At 37.7% G+C, this 20954-nt stretch overlaps 1 protein-coding gene across 4 annotated transcripts in view; it reads left to right on the top strand.

The window, feature by feature from the left end:
* LOC137304138 (mitogen-activated protein kinase 8) overlaps positions 1-13739 on the top strand; it is a 103738-nt gene extending 89999 nt beyond the window's left edge. For 2 of the 4 annotated variants that reach the window (XM_067972630.1, XM_067972631.1), the window contains exons 11-12: positions 514-591; positions 5540-8700. In XM_067972630.1, the coding sequence (XP_067828731.1) occupies positions 514-591; positions 5540-5685 (224 nt within the window). In that variant the 3' untranslated portion in view covers positions 5686-8700. Of the gene's footprint in view, positions 1-513; positions 592-5534; positions 8701-10330 lie in introns of those variants that run through there. The other 2 variants (XM_067972628.1, XM_067972629.1) reach the window with 2 other exon arrangements.
* The last annotated feature ends 7215 nt before the right edge of the window (positions 13740-20954 follow it).

Below are 20954 nucleotides of genomic sequence, written 5' to 3'. Positions count from 1 at the left end.
CTAGTAAACATCAGACTTTATTCTATAAAAAGATCCAGTACTTTGAGCAAATTTTTTTCCCATTAAAGTTTGTTGTATTATATTTTCAAAGATTTAAATCTCGCATTTGAAGTAGATTGTTTTAAAATTTTATCATTAATTGCTTTCTGTTCTGTATAATCTACCACAGTTGAAATAAACAGAAACCTAAAATTTTGCTACACAAAGCAGTAACCTTTTTGGAGTATACTGCCCCTAAAAGCCACGTTACAGTTGCAACTATCTAAATATTTCATTTCTCAATGAAAATGTCCAGTAAGTGGCCTAGGGTTATATTTTGTTTACTACGGGTTTTCACACAAAGAAACTGATTCTAGAGAGCCCGTAGGGTGGAATGAGTAAACTTGCCTACTTCAAGGATGGATATTTTCAGGATGAGCACCAAAACTATTCTCAATTCCAAAACCATGCAGTTATAATAGTTTTTGTATTCTAGTGATTATATCACCCAATTATTCTGTTTGGTGTCTGCAGAGTTGATATATAAGGAAGTCCTGGAGTGGGAAGAGAGAATGAAGAATGGAGTTATACGTGGACAGCCACCTTCTTTAGGTTAGTTATTGCAAGAATATTTTGTTACAAAACTTCTACCGGGCACATTTGTAATGGTAAATATCTGTCAGTCATCTACAGAGAGTTGAGACAGATACTGAACTTCCTCCAGCCATCTCCTTCACCTGAATACAGGTTAGTTTACCTAAAATTGTTAGGAATGGATATTGAGATTAAAGTTGATCTCTTATTCACTGATTAATTTGGTCTGATTCCAAATAAAGGTACGTCATTTCAAATATATTAAACGCCGCACATCTGAATGACTTAATTTTAAATTCCAGGAAGATCAGTGAATAGAATCGGTATAAATTGTATCAAGAGATTGTAGCCTGTACCTTCAATTCTTAAAACCTGGAGATGTAGATAGAATTTGTTCCAAGTTGCAGCTATAATTGGAAAAAGCCCCTTCAATTTTACAGCAAGTGGCATATTTTTACTGGTAATCCGATGATAACTTACTGGGACTTAGACCAGTTACACAGCATAGGTGTCAGGCCTGTTGGATACAGTTGCTGCAGGAAAGAGGAAAGAATGGGCAGACAATAGGTGGTGCTGGTTTACTGTTTGAAACCGTTCAATAAACTGTACATAGTGCAACACTACCATCTGCTGGGAACAAAACATTACTGCATCAACAACATTCCTTGCTTCTAGCATTGGTAGAATTTTTTTGCTTGGACCTGGCATGTAGATAATAACTTGAAGTCTGTAGCTGGTTGGTTACGAATGGCACCTTTGCTTGAAAAGTCCATTTGCAGCACACCCAGCATCATCACCCTAGCCGAGATCAGCTAACTCGGCACTGACAAGAAATGAAACCCTGCCCAGCTACCTACTGGATATATTTACTGAGCTACCAGCAGCGCTCATGGCTCATTGAGGGAAGTAAGCATTCATCCATTGGATAGCGACAGTTTTTACCACTGCTCTCAAATCATTATTCTGAATTTTGTTTCCCAGAGTGAGTACTCCGCAGTTAAGATAAATAAATCTGAGACTGCATTGTTAAATCACAAACCCTAAAGAATCTAACACTTAAAAAAACAAAGTTTGTTATCCTAGCCCTTTTCTTTTTAAAAAGTTTCAACTAAGAAATTCTACAAATCACTGCTTCCTTTCTATCCAAGCAGGATCCTGGCACTGTGGGACCAGAGAAGCCCGTGTTAAGACCAGCAGCGGGCCCTCCAGCATCAAAAGTTAAAGCAACGGTGCTGAGGAAGGGGGGTTGTGGAGGCAGAGACCACAGGAGAAATGGAGCTCTCTGTCCTTCCACAACCCTCTGGAAAATATAGGAGGTGCTGCTCCCTGGAAGAGGAGGACAACCCTAAAGAGGGATCTCCTTCCATGGAAGAGGAGACGGTGCTTCCAATAGATCTTGGGGACCCCCCACCCCCCCCCCAAATCCACTTGCGGGGACTGACAACCTGGCGGGAGGGCGAGACAAACTTTTATGTCCAATCTTTCCCTTTAGCGCCTCCTGAGGGGCAAAGGAGGGTCCTGCCCATGGGGGGTGGTCCACTGATAATACACTTGAACCAATTGATGTATCTGTGGCCGGATCAGACGCCCTGGGCAGATGAAGCTGACGACGTCGAGTCTGCCTCGGCATAACTTCATATCTCCCAGGAACTGCTCGACCTGGTCCCTGCCGTATATCAAATTGGTTGGTGGTGGTGGGGAAGGCTCCCTCTCCCTGTCTCTGGGCTTGACATCGAGTGCCTTGGGGTAACTGAGCATGGTTTTGTTCACCATTACGCCCTAAATCCTGGCATCAAAATTACATTGCCTGGAGAGGGAGCCCTGATCTGCTGCCATCCTCTGGCCCTGACCCTATAGAGGAGCCTGCTGGAGACTCCTCTACCTTGGATCATGGGAAAAAAATATTAGTTTGGCTCAAATGGTTGGTCCGGGTGGGGGTATTTGAGGAGTAGCAGAGAGGGGCATTGTAGTTAATTTGGCTTCACGCTCTAGCTCTAAACCCATGGTGTTCAAGTGATTTATTGCTAAGTCAAAGTACTCCAGCATCATTTTCTGGCCAGTTACTTGTGCAAATATGTCTTTCCAGTTGTCAGTGGTGCTGATTTTATTACCTCAAGTCATTCCGCACAAATGTATTGAGTTTAATGAATAAGTTTTGATGTGGAGCAGGATGAATGCAATAGATTTGCTCAGATTGGATATGAATTTTATTAATTTGGGGTTTTTTATTAAACAGTTTCTCTCAATAGGTTCACTACAGTTTCCATTAACCTGATTTATTCGTTGTGATCTAGAAGCTGTCATTTATTATTCTGCCCTTCATAGAGTTGCATGATCCGAGGATTAGCAGTTACCCTACTTGAATCAGCCTGTTTACTGGATTAAATGTCTCTTGCTGTGTGACACAGTTCACATCAAATTGGCAGATATCAGAGTCTTTACAGATAACATATTTCTCTATGAAATAGAAAAATGAACCACAAAACATTTAGGAAATAAGGAATATATAACTTGCATACAACAAGAAAAGTCTAAGGGGTTAATTACCATATACAAGATACATCTTTTAGATATATCGTTGACTTTTAATTCAACGTTGCTTAATTAAAATTATCTGATTTTAATTTTCCAGCAGTAAATTCCCACTTCGCTTCGTTATTTATGTTGCTTAGTTCTAAGTATTGGATAATTCTGGTTTTTTAAAAAGAGTTTGTATTATCTGGAATAGATTGTAAAGTCTGTAGGCCTTATCATCTTATCCCATTTTCAATGACAGTGTATGTGACCATGCCTTATCCCACAGGTAGGGAGTTCAAATGAGCTGCCCTCTGAACCTGTCATCAAAATATTGGAACAACTCCTGAACTGAAGCAACCTCACAATTCCTTTTGAAGTCTCACCAACTAAATATTACTTCTGAATATACAATGGCTCCATACTAAACGCAGATATACGAATGCGCACACTTACACAAGTGCGAGCTTGACAAAATTCACCGCCATCCATTCAGCAGGAGAATAAAATTTGAGGCTGCAAAGATCCAAACACCCATAATAATCTCCCATTATTAATCATAGAAGTGAATCTCTTTAAACTGTGGATAAAAAGAAACCATTCTCTGAATTGTAAATTTAATTTAAAATTTAGGACACTGTCGTTAAATGACACTAATCTAGTATTTCTTTGTAAGGGACCAATACATCTGTCACAGGATGTGTCCATGTGGTGGGAATTTGTCTCACCTCTCCTGCTGCTGGCACCTGAATCTGACCTTTAAATTGACTGCCCAGCTCAGCTGTTCAAGATATTTGTCGCAGTTCAGAGTGAGTTTGAATAGCAACAAAATGGCACGACAGGTGCAGAAAGAATCAGACAGGAGTTACTGACTGCAGTCAAGCAGACAAATACAAAGTTCCAAGCAGGGATTTGTATATGGCAGAAGGAAAGATGATCATCTGACTGAGATTGAGGCACTACGGAACTGAATTAATTATTCTGTTCGAAGGAAATCTTAGCAAATGAATGAATTTTTTTTTCCTTTGGAAAATGTCCCTGCTCTCTGTCTTGTGTTAACTCTTATGTTAATTGTGTCTTGTAAACTCCAGGCAAGAAATCTCCTTAACAAGAAGTGGAATAATTCTTTTTCAGGAAAAAAATATATCAAAGCCGTGAATTAATAATTTTGACTCAACGTGGCTGTACAATGGATTCCACTTACTATCCTCTTATCCCTTTCTGCAGGTTTTCTAACCTGTCAGTTTTCTATTCTTGGATCCAGTCGGAATGGTCAAAACCCATGAAATGCAGCATTGGAGCAGTAGCCCTATTCTATTAAAAGGACATGATTTGCACTGAAGATTTGAGTGTTTTTTTAAATGTGTTCCCATAAATAAGGATGTGCTTGACTTTTTTAGTGACCTGTGTGTAATTATACTAACCATTAATTTCAGGGTGTAAGAGCTGGAAGAGGAAGCGTCTGATGGTTGATAATTGCACTGGGATACGTGGCAGTAATAAGTGGAGATTGAACTTTGAAAATTCAACACTTCAAAGAAAGAATGTGGCATTTTCTTTATTACTGCTTGTGACTAAATTGTGGTTGAAATGATTTTTAAATAAAGTACTTCATATATTGTAGATCTGTATATACAACAAACAAGCTACACAATCAATAGATTTTTATAACCCAACATGAAATCGCTTGCTGTACTTTCCCTTAGGCACACACAGGACTTAAATGTGTTTGAAACCACTGAGATGCACATTAAAATCTACTCGAGACAGCCGGCTTGCACTGATGTAGTGCCTCACGTAATGGAACATCGGAGTTAGTAAAACGCCACCAAACCAAGAAACCAGATGAAGAAATGTGAAATCCCTGTGTATCCATTTTATCCTCCTTCCCCCATATGTGTGTGCTTTAAGCCTTACATTTGTTTTTTTAAAATTCTCTCGCTGGGATTTTCTTTTTGCCATTTCTCCGCCATCCTTATTAAATGGTACTTAATTGGAACTGATGAAAACTAAGGGTTTGACCCAGTCTCCTCCTGCCAGTGTTATCAAGATAAGAGTTGAATTATACTGGGTATCATTTTTAAACCAAATCCCTAATTTGAGCCTACTTCTAAGTTTAGTTTTTTTTTAAATCACCAATCTGTAAAGCTGAACAGTCTGCACAAAGGACCCTGTGTGTACACACTGTATTGTTCCAGCCATAGTGACAGGAGTATAAGTCCGCTTTAGAAGCCACCATGAACTCATTGCTACAAGTTTTGCACTTTGGAACAAAAGTGAAAGGAGTTGTAGTTTGTCAGGTTTCAATACCCTAGTGCGCCTTTTGCTTTAGAGCTTCTTATACTGTTCACGTTACTTATGTTGACGTGGCTGATTTATTCGGTTGTAATGCTGCTGAAAAATGACCTGTCTGCGACATTACTGACTTGTTTCCTTATTTCTCATAGCACAGGTGCAGCAATGATCAATGGTTCTCATCATCCATCTTCTTCATCATCTGTCAATGATGTGTCCTCCATGTCAACAGATCCAACACTGGCCTCAGATACCGACAGCAGTCTAGAGACGTCGGCGGGACCTCTGGGCTGTTGCAGATGACTAGCCTCCCTCTCTCTGGGTTCTTACTGTTTGCGCTAGATGATAGAGAGGGTAGACCAGCTTTTAAAAAGCTCCAACTGCATTTTAATTTTATTGGAATCAGTTTGCCATAGAATATGACTTTGAATTATGTTGGATTTACATACAGTAACTTAAATACAGCAACATTTAGTGTGGGGCAAATAACCCTAAAGCATGACTTGTACATTTGTAAAGGACTGACATTTAACACCATTACGTTTGGGTCTGTTTTGGGAGGAAAAACGATCACAAAATACAAATAAGCTCCAGACTCTCAGTGCGCAGAGGGACAGCTTAGTTAGGCTACTTTTCACTCTTTCTCACTTGCATGAAGTGGTTTATGCCGTTTAAACATTCTGGGATCTTTTCTACTCCAGTTAGCTCTGGCTTACTGCTAGTTGTGGACTAGGACAATAAGTTGTTATGTTTCGAAAACGTACAATGCCAGTGTCCGTAATAAATTTTGGTTGACTGTGGCTTACCTGTTTACATTACACATCCAAAGCTAAAGCTGAACCTGAGCGTGTTTTAAATTTTAATGCAGGGTAGAGAAGCCATTTTGAGTATGGCTACTGGGTGCAAAGTTAGGAGTATTGAAACAGGTTTTAAAAAAATGTAGCTCCAGTTGTGTAAGCTAATAGAGAGGAGTAGAATTGGGAAGTGAAAGTGTGACATCGAAAATTTGGCACCACAAGTGAAGACAGCACAAAACGAGTTTTATTTCTTGAGTGAATGCCAGCTCTAAACTTATTCTAATAAGATCGCATTGCCCCTAATAAGCTGTTCTTTCTAATTATAAGCGATTTGATTAATTATTTTCTGTTATACTAGGAGTTCACAGTTATAGATAGTGTCTTGCAATAATGATGATTTAATTTGTTGCTGGCTTTTCCTAATAGAACTTGTCAAAATGCCAGCTTGTCGACAAGAATCGATGGAGTAGGGTTATTTTCCACTTCAGGCAAACATTACACACTTCACAAGTGACAGAACTAACGTATCAAAAGAGGTTTTTAAATAATTGATGAACTACCTCACACAATCAATGTACCATTTCAAGGACATCGAGCTGCCCACTTTCCTACCATTCAGTACAATATGGAATGTAACTGTTTTAATTTATTTCTGTTGTTAAAGTGTTTGGTCCACCACCAGGAGTTAACCAAATTCACAGCTGAAACTGTTGTGTAGAAGGAAATATTGTTATACATGTACTTTGTATGTTAGAGAGATGTTTAATGCGTTTGTATATTTGTTTTCTCATAGTCAATGTGCAATAATCTTTGCAAATTGTGATACAAATTTGATTGTAAAGATGGGAATAGCTGTGTTGTGGTATGTTTATTTTGGAGGACAGTGTGGAGATGTGAAGGGATTGTAGTATTTTTTTCCTGTTTTTACATCAGTTTAAAAACTAGCGTACAATGAATTGTAAGATTGTAATAAATGCCAGGATTAGGTAGCTGAGGGGATAGTGCCTGCATCTGCTCCTTGGGTTAGTTTATTTTTTTAGTGCATACTTGTGTTGAATAATTGCTGGGTTTTTTTCCACCTAAATGTTTATATCCAGTTTGGACTACAGGAATGTATGCAGTGAATTGGATAATATAAAAATTAACCAGGATAATAATTGGTGTTAATGAATCATGTTCATCTTAATAATTGACTCTTTTTCTACCGAAAGTAGTCATCTTTAGACAGTTATAAGTAACAAAATGGAATGAAAATAATATGCTTTTTCGTGTCTCGAGTGCAACAATGAGCTGACCCAGCAGTTTGCACTATAGGATATTGGGGTGTTCGTGTTACAGTGGATGCGTGAACCAAGACGAGCAGTCTCCCAGGGCATGGGATGATTTACAGATTTTCTAAGATATTATCTTAAACAGCTTCTGAAATGATAACTCCTTCAATTAAGAATTCTCTCAAACTCCCTCAGTATATCCAGGGTTTAGTCCTTTTGTGCCAGAAATGGTGATTTTGAACCAGAATATGATTTGAATCACAGTCTGATTAGACTGATTACAGTAGATTTAACAGTAGGAGTTAAGTTATATTTTGGATTTTATGCAGGGTAGAAAATCTTATTTGGAACCGCCCCCCCCCAAAAAAAAAGTAACTGCATTCTGAAATTTAATGAACCAGCTTAAAAAATTAGATATAAATGTATTTTTTTTTTAATTTTCAGTCTTTTAGATTTTAGCACTTCACTGTTTTAATGTGAAGCTTAACATATTGCATCCCCCCTCCCAGTGCAGAGAAATCACATGTTAAATTGTAGATTTTAAAAAATATATAAATCTGGAATACTTCACAGAAAATGCTGCAAATACATAGCAGATCAGACAGCAATTGTAAGAGAAACTGGTTAAAGTTTGTGGTATCTTCCAGTCATCAGTTCCAGAAATGTAAACCTGCCTTTTCTCTTTATAGATGTTGTCTGTCCTGTTCTGTATCTGGCAGTATGTTATGTTTTTATTTCAGTTGTAAAACTTGTTTTTAGTATCTTGTTTCTTAAACAAGTGGGATACCAAGATCACTGCACAGTGTTATATATGTTGCCATTTGAATAATCTGTTTTACATTTAAATTACTATTTAAAAAAAAATCACACATCCTTAGTTTCACAGTGCTTAGTCTCCTCCTCCCCCAGAAAAATTCACTCTTTTCACAAATTATGTTTGCATTTTCACACAATTTTACTGTTTTTGTGTGTGTCATAAACAAATAATTATGCTGTTGGTGCCAAATTTGTATGGGGGTGAGGAAATAGTTTCTGTTAACTGTAGTGTTTTCATGAAATTTGCTACTCACTTGCAAATTGCCCTCTCTGGGCTAATTCCTTCAGTAAGCCATTTGTTTTTATATCCGCAGTGACTCTTTGAGAACAGTTCCGACATTTTACGTGAAGCTACATTTTGTGAATTTGTATTTCATGCTTTGTCAATGCTCCATAATCTTCCAATGTGGAAAAAATAAATGTTGGAAGTATAATTTTCAGTTATCTGACATGTTTTATCTGTCGGGGGGGAGGGGGGCGATACAGACAATGAGAAAATGATCAAGTGATTCCATTTTTTTGACAAGGGTTCATTATACCATTCCAATAGTCCTAAAGTTACAGTAATTGGGTACTTCCAGTCAGGTGACTGGAGCTCCCTGGATACAGTAAACTTGCTTTCCCTTACATTTAACTGCTTCACGGGTGAAATCCTGCTTTAAAAATGTAGTGTACATTTCAACCAAACGTTTAAAATGAATAAATCCTGGCACAGGGTTACTTTACGTTTGTCTGCTTTCTTCCATAAAGACATGGATGCGATTAGAATTGCAGTGGCCTCTTATCAAAACAAAGTGATGGATAGCTGAAGAATAAAATTTACTGAACAAGCCAAGAGTAAATTTCAGGAAGGCACAGGGTGTGAACTTAGTACCAACCTCCAACCTTTGACATAGTTTTGTGTCGGTTACAGCCCAGGGCCAAATTGTCAGTTCACCACACGAGTACATAAATCTGGCTACTGACATTACTGCAAAAATAACTTTATAACCAGTGATGTTTGGAAGAACCCTTTTAATGGGCTGTTGTTGCTTTTTAATCTTTTACTTCATTGTGTTTACCGTGTTGTTATCAACTGTGGAGCATTGCAGCTTAACCCCATTTATTCTTTGTCTATATTCAGTGACCACAGAATTAATTTACACATGTGGACTAACACTTAAAAATCTGCAACAGTGCGTGGTGCCCCATGATGAATTACAGATTCTGCCAGGTGCCAGGCCTTTACAGAGTTGCAGGTGGTTGAGTGCCAGCTCCCTCACCAGTTCCGTGTTTACACTGGTGAAGGAACTGCCATAACTGACTGTACATACGCTTCAGTTGCTTATGGACAACTTCAGTTGGGTTATTTGAGACCTGTTTGGGGTGTGGGATTTGTTTAAACAATATTGATGTAAATCATCTAAAGTTTCAAGCTCACAATGTGTGGGCACAGGAATAAGTTGCCGGCTGGACAGTGTTGCACTGTCACTCTAGGTATTAAAGTTTTGCTACAGCTAATATACAATATTGGCTACTAAAATTAGAATGCAACAGTTGATTATTTTTGGTCTGAAATATCGCTTGAAATAATGTTCTGTTGGAGACATTTATAACTGGTTTTAATTTAGTGCAAAATCTGAAATTGGAAAGATAAAGAGCTGCCGTACACCAGAAAATGAGTTTGTGCAACTAACTTAGCATTGGGACTCTGGCAGGAAGTGCTGCAAACCGTTGACTCTTGGTTCAAGTTCTTTAGAATGCAGGAACTGCTAGCACCCAGCTCCAGCTTGTGGACTGCCACACTCCTTACTAGTAAGCATTTCTTTCCCATTTCAGTTCACAAAAAGAAATAGTTTGGCCAACATTTGGCTGTTAAAAGCACTGTATGGAAAATTGTAATAGTGCAATAGTCAGATGTTGGTTTCCTCGTCCTTCTGTGAACATCTCACAGTTGAGAAGATATAAATCAAAGATCTATTCATGTAGTCCTGGTTTCTTGAATTGTGCTTTCCCTTCCAAATCAAAATATTCTTTGGTTCCTGGACAGTTGTATTTCTCTGTTTTTTCCCTTTGCTCTTACAGACACCAGCCTACCAAAGGGGCAACCATGACTCTTCTAGTGGCATCACTTTACCAGGTTATACTCCGCTGCCCAGTTAACTGCTTCACCGTCTCAGCCATTGTGATTTTACAGACACTCGTTTTCCTGGCCAAATTACAATGTTTATTTTCTTCTTGACCTTTTTGCTATTGAGTGCAACTTGTAAGGTGAATTTTTGTTTGAAATGCATATATAACTGTCTAATACATGGTGAAACATTCTTAAAGCTGTATGTAAAGATTAATGGGTCTGAGTTCCAAATTTGCCGCCTTTATTCAGAAGGGGGAAGGAGAGAAGAAAGTTTGTAATTGTTTCCGTGACTGAATCAGTATGAATCATTACAACCAAAACTGAACTAATAGTTGCAATTCTGTGTTCCATTAGTGCCCACTTTATTCTGCAGTTGGTTGATATTTTTTAAGGGACAGTAATCCTTCTGTTGGAGTGCGTATTCCATAATGTCTTCAAAGGATGCAGAGGGTGTTAGTGAAATGTTGATACCTCCCACATCTAGAGGGAGTTGTTCCTTTATATGATGCTGTTTGATACGGAGGGCCAACTGCTAAGCTTGTGAATTTAACACTGGTGCTATATGCCTCTCTATCTGCAAGCATCAAACAAAAAAATCTGGTTCTCTGCATGACCACCCTGTATTTATTATGATTACAATATAAGGGATTCTAAATACAAACTTGTAATACTCTGAATCTGGCCAAATTCAGGTGTGTTCCATAAATTCATAACTAAGCATGACAGTCTCTTATTGTGTGATTACAGAATTGAACTCAAGGGTCTTGTGTTTAAAATGAATCAATGAGAAATTTATCAAATTGGACACACAAGTCTGGATTTGTTTTGTAGTCCTTATAATGGATATATAAGCACCATTTAGTGCCATGTCCAAATTACTGCATGCAGCTCCTACTCTCATTGGTGTTTCATGCCAGACACCCTGCTGCAAGGTCCCTTTATGGGATCTGGGGATGTCAATCCAGGCTCTGCCAATGAGGCAGCATTTGACTCTTGGATAAAACAAAGACATAAGTATTGTAGTTTTAAACCGTCAACAAACTGAAGCATTTTTTTAAATGTTAAACTGTGGCTTCCACAATGAGATCTGGACTTGGTATTGATCAGGTATACAGGTGCAATCTTTCATCAGTGCGATCAAAACTATGGCTGAATATCAGGCAGTGCTTCTGAAATGCAGACCTTCCTGTGAGGTGGCTAACTTGCCGCAATTGTATCGCCCTAAACTGCAGTGACGAGGCTTATAAAATAAAATTATTTTACTTGGCTTTAGTGGAGAGTCACAAATACTAGAATGATTATAACTACAGTATGGGCAGCAATCTTGCTAAAAGTTGTAATCTGTAAGGAAAAATCACCCGGAGTTTGCAGCTAAACGAAAGTACATTTGATGTGGAAACCTATTCTAATTTGAGTTCACTGCCGCGACACTGGCAAGGCTGCATTTATTGCCTGCTCCCTGTTTACCCTGACAGCTGAGGGACTTGCTTGGTCATTTCAGTTTACACTACTCGGGGTTGCATGTATAATCATGGGAAAAGTTGTTTTAGTATATTTGCACACCAATACCATCTTAACATTAACAAATCACATTGAAATGGCTTTTATGATGGGTGCATTTACCAATATAGAATTGCATACAAAAATTGGACTACCTTGCTCTGAGATGTATGTGTTTTGTATTCACTGACCAGTGCAATGGGTGTAGAGTTATGCAAGTGTTACTGTCCCTTTTTTAAAGCTTCATGGATCAATTCATGTACTAGTATTCAGTCATGTGAGTAATCTGTACAGGTTTTGGAGGAGGATTTTTAAAATGAAATGATTGTGAAATATGAAGACTACCAGAATGTGGTGAAGTATTAAAAAAAAAACAAATCTTTAAAAAAAAAGTTGCTGACTTCTGTTTATTTCTGATGTTGACTTTGGTACTTGTGATTTTCTTTTAAACTGGAAGAATGCAGGTGTATTGACCACGAATACCCCTATCTGCTCCTTTCCCCAAGGCAAGACAGGCAAAATGTGAAACTTTCTGTTCTCTGGATGTGGACGACACTGGCAAGGCTGCATTTATTGCCCATCTCTAGTTGCCTAGGCAACTGACTGGCTTGCTTGGCCATTTCAGTATGCATACATTAGTGCACAATCTTAAGAAATTTTGTTTTGGTCATAGATAAATATATTTATAAACCAATGTAGTCTTAACATTAATAAATCACATTGAAATGGCTTTTATGATGGGGGTGCATTTACCAATGTAGAATTGCATACAGAAATTGGACTGCCTTGCACTGAGACTTATGCATTTTGTCTGTAAAGATCTTCGATTCCAACCAGATCTGCAAGTCCGACAAAACTTATTTCAAGCATGCTAATAAGTTTCTAAAGCAGAGGCTGCCCTAATTCACTGCATGCACTCTGTTGTTCTGCCAAGAGCCCTGCAGGTCACCTATCAACAGTTCTGCTCAGGTGCACAAGCCCTTCAGATCTTAAATTCTTCATGACTTTATACTTTGATCAGCTGATTTAAACTGCCACTTGGCACAGATTATCACCTGCCTCTGCTAATCGACCTTTTTTCTTTGAAAGTTTGTTCTAACACCGGTTGGAATCTGGATGTGGATGAATGTCTTGCTTGTTTCAAATAAATTAATTAAATTAGATGATTGGAGTAGGATTAGAGCTGTTAAAATATTCAATAGGAATTTGAATAGACACGTGTTTAGGAATTGGATCCCAATTTTGTTGAAAACTCATTGAAGTCCTAATGTTTTAATGTACCAGCAGATCTGCTCATGGGAGGTTGGAGTGTATGTTTTTTATTAAGATAGGAGAATTATACCATGTAAAGCACAATGTTGTTCTGTTGAAGGTTTGCTTTGCCTTCCTGCGACAATTAGAAGCTAGTTGTTCTTAGCAAGAACCTTGGGTCAAAGAGGTCAAATTGGCTTTGTTTAATTTTTTCAAGTATAGCCCCTGAAATCATTTTCTGTTAGTGGGAAGTTTGTGTACATTGGAAATGACTGACTTTTTAAAATACTTTTTTAAGGCTGTTTGTTGACATCACCGGTACAAATAAAGTAAAAGTGTATTGTCACCATGAGGAAATGGGAGTTTTTAAAAATTGTGCCACAGAAATCTGCATGTGAAATTGTAATATGCGAAAGATTTGCAACACAAAACACCTTGTATAGGCAGATCTCCTGTCACTGCTTAATGGTAAGTCAGAGACTGTACTGTTGCAAGGGACTGTAGGGAGGGGTGCACATATCCAGTGAAATAATTTGTAAAGAAGTCTGTAAGGGACATTAAATTAAGTGGTTTTGATTGGCTTCTGGAAAATAAATGTTTTTCTTACCCGGTTAAATATAAGAATTGTATAAATAAATCTGTTTATATAAGTTTTTTTTTGGTTGCATAAAAGGCAGCTGTTGTAAGTAACCGTTTAGGTTCTGTATAAAAATTCCACTTTGAAATTTGTCATTGTTCAAAGTTTTATTTGTCACACACAACATGCTGCTACAAATTTCTTTATTATATCTAACCTGTTTTCAATATTTTATGCAAAGAAATAAACAAACTAGTTATTTTCAGTGTCACAAAATGATTCTTTTGGAGGTTTTCAGTCTTATTATTTTTTCATTGCTGGTAGCAAGTCCTGGCACACTCTACAGTTGTGTGCACAGGTGCATGTGGGAACTATAGCCTGCTAGTTTGAGTATCCTTACCAAACTGCTGGTTTTGAGAATCTCAATGAGCTTAACCTTCTGGCTTCTCATATAAGTACAGGTTTTTTAACAGAGAAACAAGTTACAGTAGATAAGTGTAATTATGTTTTGTCTATTATGTTACAAACTTTACTTCCTTTTTGTAAGTGTTCAGATTAGTGGCTAAAGGGATTTTCAAAAAATATTTGGAGTGATTTGGATGGTTCCACTTTTTTTTATTGCTAGCTTTTGCCAATTACCCATTTTGATTTGTAATTTTTTGAATTTGATTGATTTTGATTGCTGCTTGGCACTTGCTGACTGATAGGGCTACTTGTTCAGCTGTAATTTGTTGCTGGTTTATGAACATGAAGTTATAGAGTCAAAAGTTGAAAAATTTGCTTATATTCATGTGTGATGTACAAAGTGTGACAGACAGGACACGTGCCAGGTGTACTGTTTTAATATAAGTGGATCTCCTGTGACATTGCTCGGTCAAAAGACACGCTGTTTTATAATAGAGTTGTTACACCATGCACAATATATTACATTGATTTGATGTTGTGACTGAAAAATAGGTCAAATTTATTACATGCTTACTGGCATTTTTACTGGTGTTTTTGAGGATCAAATTCCATAACTCTCCAGTTTTCTATGAAAACTATAAATTAGTAGTCATGATTATTCACTTGTTTTAACCTATGTGCTCAATTTTTATATCTTATCCTGGACGACAGTACACAAAATGGTATGCAGCATGCACTAGGATAGAGATAAGTACTGGGATCAGATAGAGAAGAGGCTGTTTTGGAGATAATGGAAGGCACAGAGGTGAGATAGAAAGTGGGGCCTAGGGGGAGTGGGTAGATAGTGGCTGATAAGAAACAGGGGGTTGGATGCACATCTCAAAAATGAAAGAACTGTTACATTATTTCCAAATTCTATGTAGAGTCAGTGAAGCAAACTTTTTTTCGATTGGTTCCTAAAAAAATCTTTTTCTTTTTTTCTCTCCCTTTTTCTTTTTTTCTCTTTCTTTCTGCCAGCCTCTGTTTCTGCACTAAAAAAGGTAAGCATTTGAAAATAGGTTTCCTTTCCAAGCTTGCCAAAAAAAAGGTTCCAACTTATCTTGAAATCATTTAGAAAAACAAATGCATAATTACCGTTCTAGCCTAAGTAAAGACATATTTCAAGTTATTGAGGTGATTCATGCTGGGATTTCTCAACAGTGTACATGTTAGACTGGCACCCTGAGAATTGCAGGCACAGGCTCTCTTCAGCTGACAGTGATAGGTCCGGGAAGAATAGGAACTCAAACTCTACGCCACTAAGTCCTCTGAGCAGAAACATTAATGAAGGTGTTCAAAGACACAAGATAAAATGTAGTAGAGAAGTTCCATCATGTTACTGTGAAATACTGTATCTATTTATCCTTAACCTTATTTTCAACATTGTGATATTTCAATTAGTTATGATTAAAATGGCAGCCTAAGCCATTTTGAAATTTTTTTATGATTTGATTCAATTTCTGCTTTTTTTATTTGTGGATTTTTTTTCCTTACTGCTTGCTCATGGTTAGAGTTCTTAGTTGCCGCTGTTTGATGAATATGAAATTTGAGTGAATCAAGTGAACTTGTGACAGAGAAATGTGCACGTGTTACAGTGTGGCACAGGAATTGTAATGGACAACATTACAATTCAACATGGGCGGGTTTTATCATAAGTGCACCCTACTTGGTGGTAAAACTTGTTGGATGATTTTGTGACACAATTTAGTCATAAAGAACAAGTATTTGGGGGAGATTTCCTATCTTTATTTCCAGTGGACAAGCTTCTGATTTCTCTTAGCGAGCAGAGGAAATCTCGCTTTGATTTTGATGCCTTTCACACATTTTGTTCCGAGGAAATTTCCTCCTTCCACCTCCCTGAATGACTCTTCGACTATTTCTCTGCCCGTTGCTTTTCAGGTTTTTTTTAAAAAAAAAACCTCGTCTGAATGCTGCAGCGTTTTTTTTGCACGAACTTTTCGGCCTGTGCTCAAGCTCAAAAACTGTGGCGAGACTGAATCCGCTGATTTTCGTTTACTTTAAGAATCGGGGCTGTCAGAATGTGGATAACATTATCAATAGCTTTCAAACCGTGTGAGGCAGTTCTACATTTCCATTCTGTATAGTCTTTTCAATCGCTACATATGACCCACATGTTAGAATCTCCTACTGGAAGGCAAGGTCCCCACTATTTAGCCATTTTGAAGTGTGCTCGGGTAACTTAGCTTGTTAGCAGTGGCCTGATGTCATGGTTTAAGTAGTATTTATTTCTGTTTCCATGAACATTGAGGAGTTGCAGTAACACATCTGAATGTTCTAGCGACTTACTTTGTATCCTGCATCTTGTACAGTAATTGTTCACGAGATACACACCAGCCTGACTCTGATCATGAAAGTGTTCAAATATGTATTTAATTCATTCGTTAGATTTTCGAGTACCGTCATGTTTAAGGACAATTATCCAGTGAGGGGGTTGAATTCAGAACTCGCAGCGCAGAATTCCTTTTAAAGATTTAAACATTTAGAAAACAAACCCAAAAACATTTGAAGAAAAAGGATACTAGAATTTTAATAGTTTCATTTAAAGTTACACATATATATACTGCTTTTTAAACAAAAGCAAATGCTTAGCAGATTTGTTTTGTTGCAATAAGAATTTAGCCCCACTTTCTGAAGGTAAATGGAGACTCAACTATAAGGAGCTGCGAGATTATGGAATTTAAAGTGAGGCGATCTAATCCAGCAGTGATGATGTATTGGGTAGATCCACTGTTTTATGAGCTGAGAAAATACTATTGTCTTTAATCATGAAATCTAACTTTCTTAAAAGCTAGTCTTTTCAATTTTTTCTTGTTTGAGAGAGAGAGAGAGACATAGTCTCTGTTCAATAATGTCCTGTTTTTTGAGAATATTACTAGATTTTTGTGATTTGAGATTTTCAAGTAATTTAAAAATACTTTTTATTACCGGAGAAGACCTAGAAGGTGGTTAAGCTTCTTGATGTCATGAGGAAGCTGTTGTAATATCAGGTCTGATATTTAGATAATGAACCAATTTCATTCAGATGAGAAGAAATAGCAACATTCACGAGTTTGTGTTAATCATGCCTTGGTATAAGCGGAGAACTAATTTATTGAAGGCACGGTTCTTTCAGGGGTAGGAAAGAGTGACAAACTCAGGAATGACTTTTCTTACGGTGAGTAAAAGAACGCTGCATTGAAGCACCTTTGGTTCAACTATTGATTTATTCTGTAGGTTTTTTTAAAAAAAGATTCATTGTGGCCCATTTTACACCAGTAGGGTGCGCATGTAACACAAGTTTTTCACCTATAGGTGAACTGCTTTCAAGTTTAACTTGTGTGAGATGAATGGGAAATTCAGTTATTTGATTATTGTGGGCAACACTAGTACAAACATGTTTCTCAACAGATTAATAGCAAACTTTTTTTTTTAATGGAATCCCAGGAGGAATCGCTCAGCTAGTTTAAAGACTATACCAAATAATCCTTTACATTCTTAAAGTAAACCCCTGCCTTAATTTTACCATTGTAAAATTATAATAGCTGATAGATTCTACAATTCAAAATCTCAAATCTGTACCTAATTTTATTGTCACTATTGCTGCTTCTCGTGCGAACTGTTCCATAGATTGAGTTAAACGGCATGAAGAATGAGCTGGTGATCGCAAAATAACAGGAAGTGGATATTTCACTGAGAATAATTGCTTAGTTTGACAAGAGTTATAATCAGGATTTGAAATAAGGACAGAAATCGCTGGAGACGCACACATGCTCGATCAGTATTTGAAAGAGATTTTATTTCAAATGTAACTGATGAGGTGATCAAAATGAAGTCTTTATCCCGACTCTTCCAGATACTGACTGACTTGCTGTGTATTTTTCCAGAATATTCCGTTATTTCAGATTTCCGTTATTCACTGTTTGATTTTTTTAAACTCCTCTACCTATCCAGGATTCAAATCCTTTTGAAGATCATTTCAGAGGGTGGGAGAAGGACCTTTTACTGATTTTAACAAGCCAGCAGTGGGGGACTTGAGGCAGGGATCTACTTTTGTGCTTATATTATTGCACAGCACTGCTGGATTTCAACCTAGTTTCATCTTGAAAGCTTTGTAAAAATCACAAACTGGTCAATTATTTTTTTTTCTCTCTTAAAAAGCATAATATATTCAATACAAGAACAGTAAAGAGCCCGTTCATTTCCAAGCTCCTTTTCACATAGTGCAAAAAAACAATGAAGTAACTCGATAACATTGGTTGAACATTTAAAAAATCTTAAACGTCTCACGAAAGACATGCTCGAATCTCAAATTGTATGTGCAAATTGGTTCACGCTTCAATAATTTATTGTCACAGGGTACAGGCCTTATTTTCAAAGACAACGTGGATAATATTTTTAATAGGTAAATGCATGGACTGTGGGGAGCAGCCCATAACTAGTCTGCAAACATGGCTCCACAAGGCACAGAAAATTGGATATTTTGCTGTCCCAGAACTGTGATTAGTGATGTAATCTTTAAAAATAAGGCATATATATATTAATACTGCTCTCACCTTATCTGTGTTACATGTCCTATCTCGGACTAGCAGGCAAACAATCTGCTTTATTTAGTTGCTTGGAGTCACGGTGATAACATGACACTCAGCCAGCTGCTGCCCAGCCAGCCAGCCAGTCAAGAAAAAGCAAGGACATAGCACCACCACTGTCCTGAGATTATACACAAAACATAAAACACAAGAGGAAATCTGCATTGCTCCAACATTCTTGTGAAACTGTTTCCAAACTTAAGCAGAATGTAAATAACTGGTACTCAGTGAAAAACACTTTTTTTTGTAACACCATCTGATATTCTCTTGTAAGCTTCTACAGGCTGTTTGTGTCCGGTTTTTTTAGGTTTAGAGAGTGTAGTCGAGACTTATAACCAAGGCCCCCCTCCCACTCCCGCTACCTACTTGGTGCTACAATATATTCCTCCCTACTAACCTCCTCCTGCCCCCACAATTTACCATGGCTTTATTTAGTAGAACAAACCTTATCCTTAGCCCACTTTCAGCAGGATTTTTTTCTTTTTAAGAAATGACAGCAACGATAATGACTGATTCCCAGTTCGTGCTGAGCTAGTTGATCTCTGTTCTTGGCCTTAGCCCCTCTGGGCTAAGAGGGGAAATAATCAGGAATCATTGTCCTGAATCCCCGCTGGAAACTGTCTAAGAATGAGCATTGGCTGAGAACAGGATCGGAATTGGTTGTAATGAACTATGCGCTTGAATGCACACTGATGCACTCTGTCCAGACTCTCTCAAAGGATAATCACACGAGCGAAGGCTGCCAGAGGCACCATAACCCAAGCAAGGGTCTATTTGAAAGGAGGTGAAGGGAAGAAAGACAAAATAAGGTAATAGTTAATCTCTAACAATAAGTACCATTATACAGATGTCGACATTTCCTACGGTTGGTTTTCATAAGGTTTTGTTGGGATAGAGAATATCAACAATATTGGGGAAAACTGCTATTAGTGGATTTTTTTTTCACCATTTGCAATTAATGGTAAGGGTGTGGCAGGTGTCTGGTATCTGATTACATTACAATGATGCAGCCACATGCGAACTGAACGAGAAAGAATCCTTGTGAAATATAACCAGGTGCAGGCGACTTGCCACCAAATACTGGAAAAAACTCAGTCTCGGTGAATCTATTCGATATTCAAGATTTCTAGTATTCTATTCCCAGTCCCATATTCCATTTATTTTACCTTCCTTTAACCAAAGATTCTGATATTATTGATTAAAAATGTTTCTTGGCAAGTTAGTTCAAACATTTGTACAACTGCATTGCCAGAAACAAAATCTCACTTTAAAATACTTACCTTTTAAAACAGATACCTTTTAAACACCCCCTCCAGTCCATTCCCGCGTGGCAGATTGGGCTGAACGTTCACTTAAAACTAGGTGAAGACTAGATTTTGTTTAATTGACAGTGTGTGGAACATCTTTATAAAATTTACACCTCACATGTACAGAATACATTCCACTGTAATGTAATCCACTCACATCTGCACCTCCCGGCATATTTTATTCCTGTAAATAAGGTAGGGACTGCAACAATAAAGAAACTGCCTTGACACGGATGTTAAATAGCAGTTGCGTGACCGCAAACATTCCGTGGAGTTTTGTTTTATTGAAACTACTGATCAATTAAACCTCAGGGTCGTTCATTGAGAGATATGTTGCGGCTGTATATTTCTATGGTACAAGTGTAAGGGACTTTAAGCACACAGGTAATGCAAGTAGGAATGAGTCTAAAGGGATTGTCTAATGAGTGACGAAAAGTGTACCTGATGCCATGTTCTTTGGTCACTGAAGAGCCGGGGTTTAAAACTGTTTCAGATCATTGTGACTGACATATTTGGAATATAGTTTGCTGTTACTGATGTGAAACTTTGTCGAAAACAGTGAAATAAACTGCCATGAAATAAAATGAATTTTGCCATAGACGGCTTCTGTCTGATGAGTGCATCACCAAACTGACGTAAGCTCACAATGTCAAGTACTTTGAATCCTGCGGAGTGGGTGTGAAGTGGTGAGAGTAAACTTTGTTTCCCATACAGGGGCAGGCCCTGAATCCATGCATCATTTCACAAGAGGCATTCTGATGATTTATTCAGGATGGTCTTTGTTTCAATGTTTATACCTGACTTGGCCTGAATTCTAATTGCTTTCCTTCCTCCAAACTTTTCTAAGTGTACAGACCGCGATAAATCTCTCATAGAGGCCAAATCATATTAGCGTCAACTTCTTACTGAT

This window comes from Heptranchias perlo, chromosome 36, assembly GCF_035084215.1.
Source record: "Heptranchias perlo isolate sHepPer1 chromosome 36, sHepPer1.hap1, whole genome shotgun sequence".
Classification (NCBI taxonomy): domain Eukaryota; kingdom Metazoa; phylum Chordata; class Chondrichthyes; order Hexanchiformes; family Hexanchidae; genus Heptranchias; species Heptranchias perlo.
Note: the sequence above shows the minus strand (reverse complement) of the source record. Positions and strands in the feature narration are given on the sequence as shown.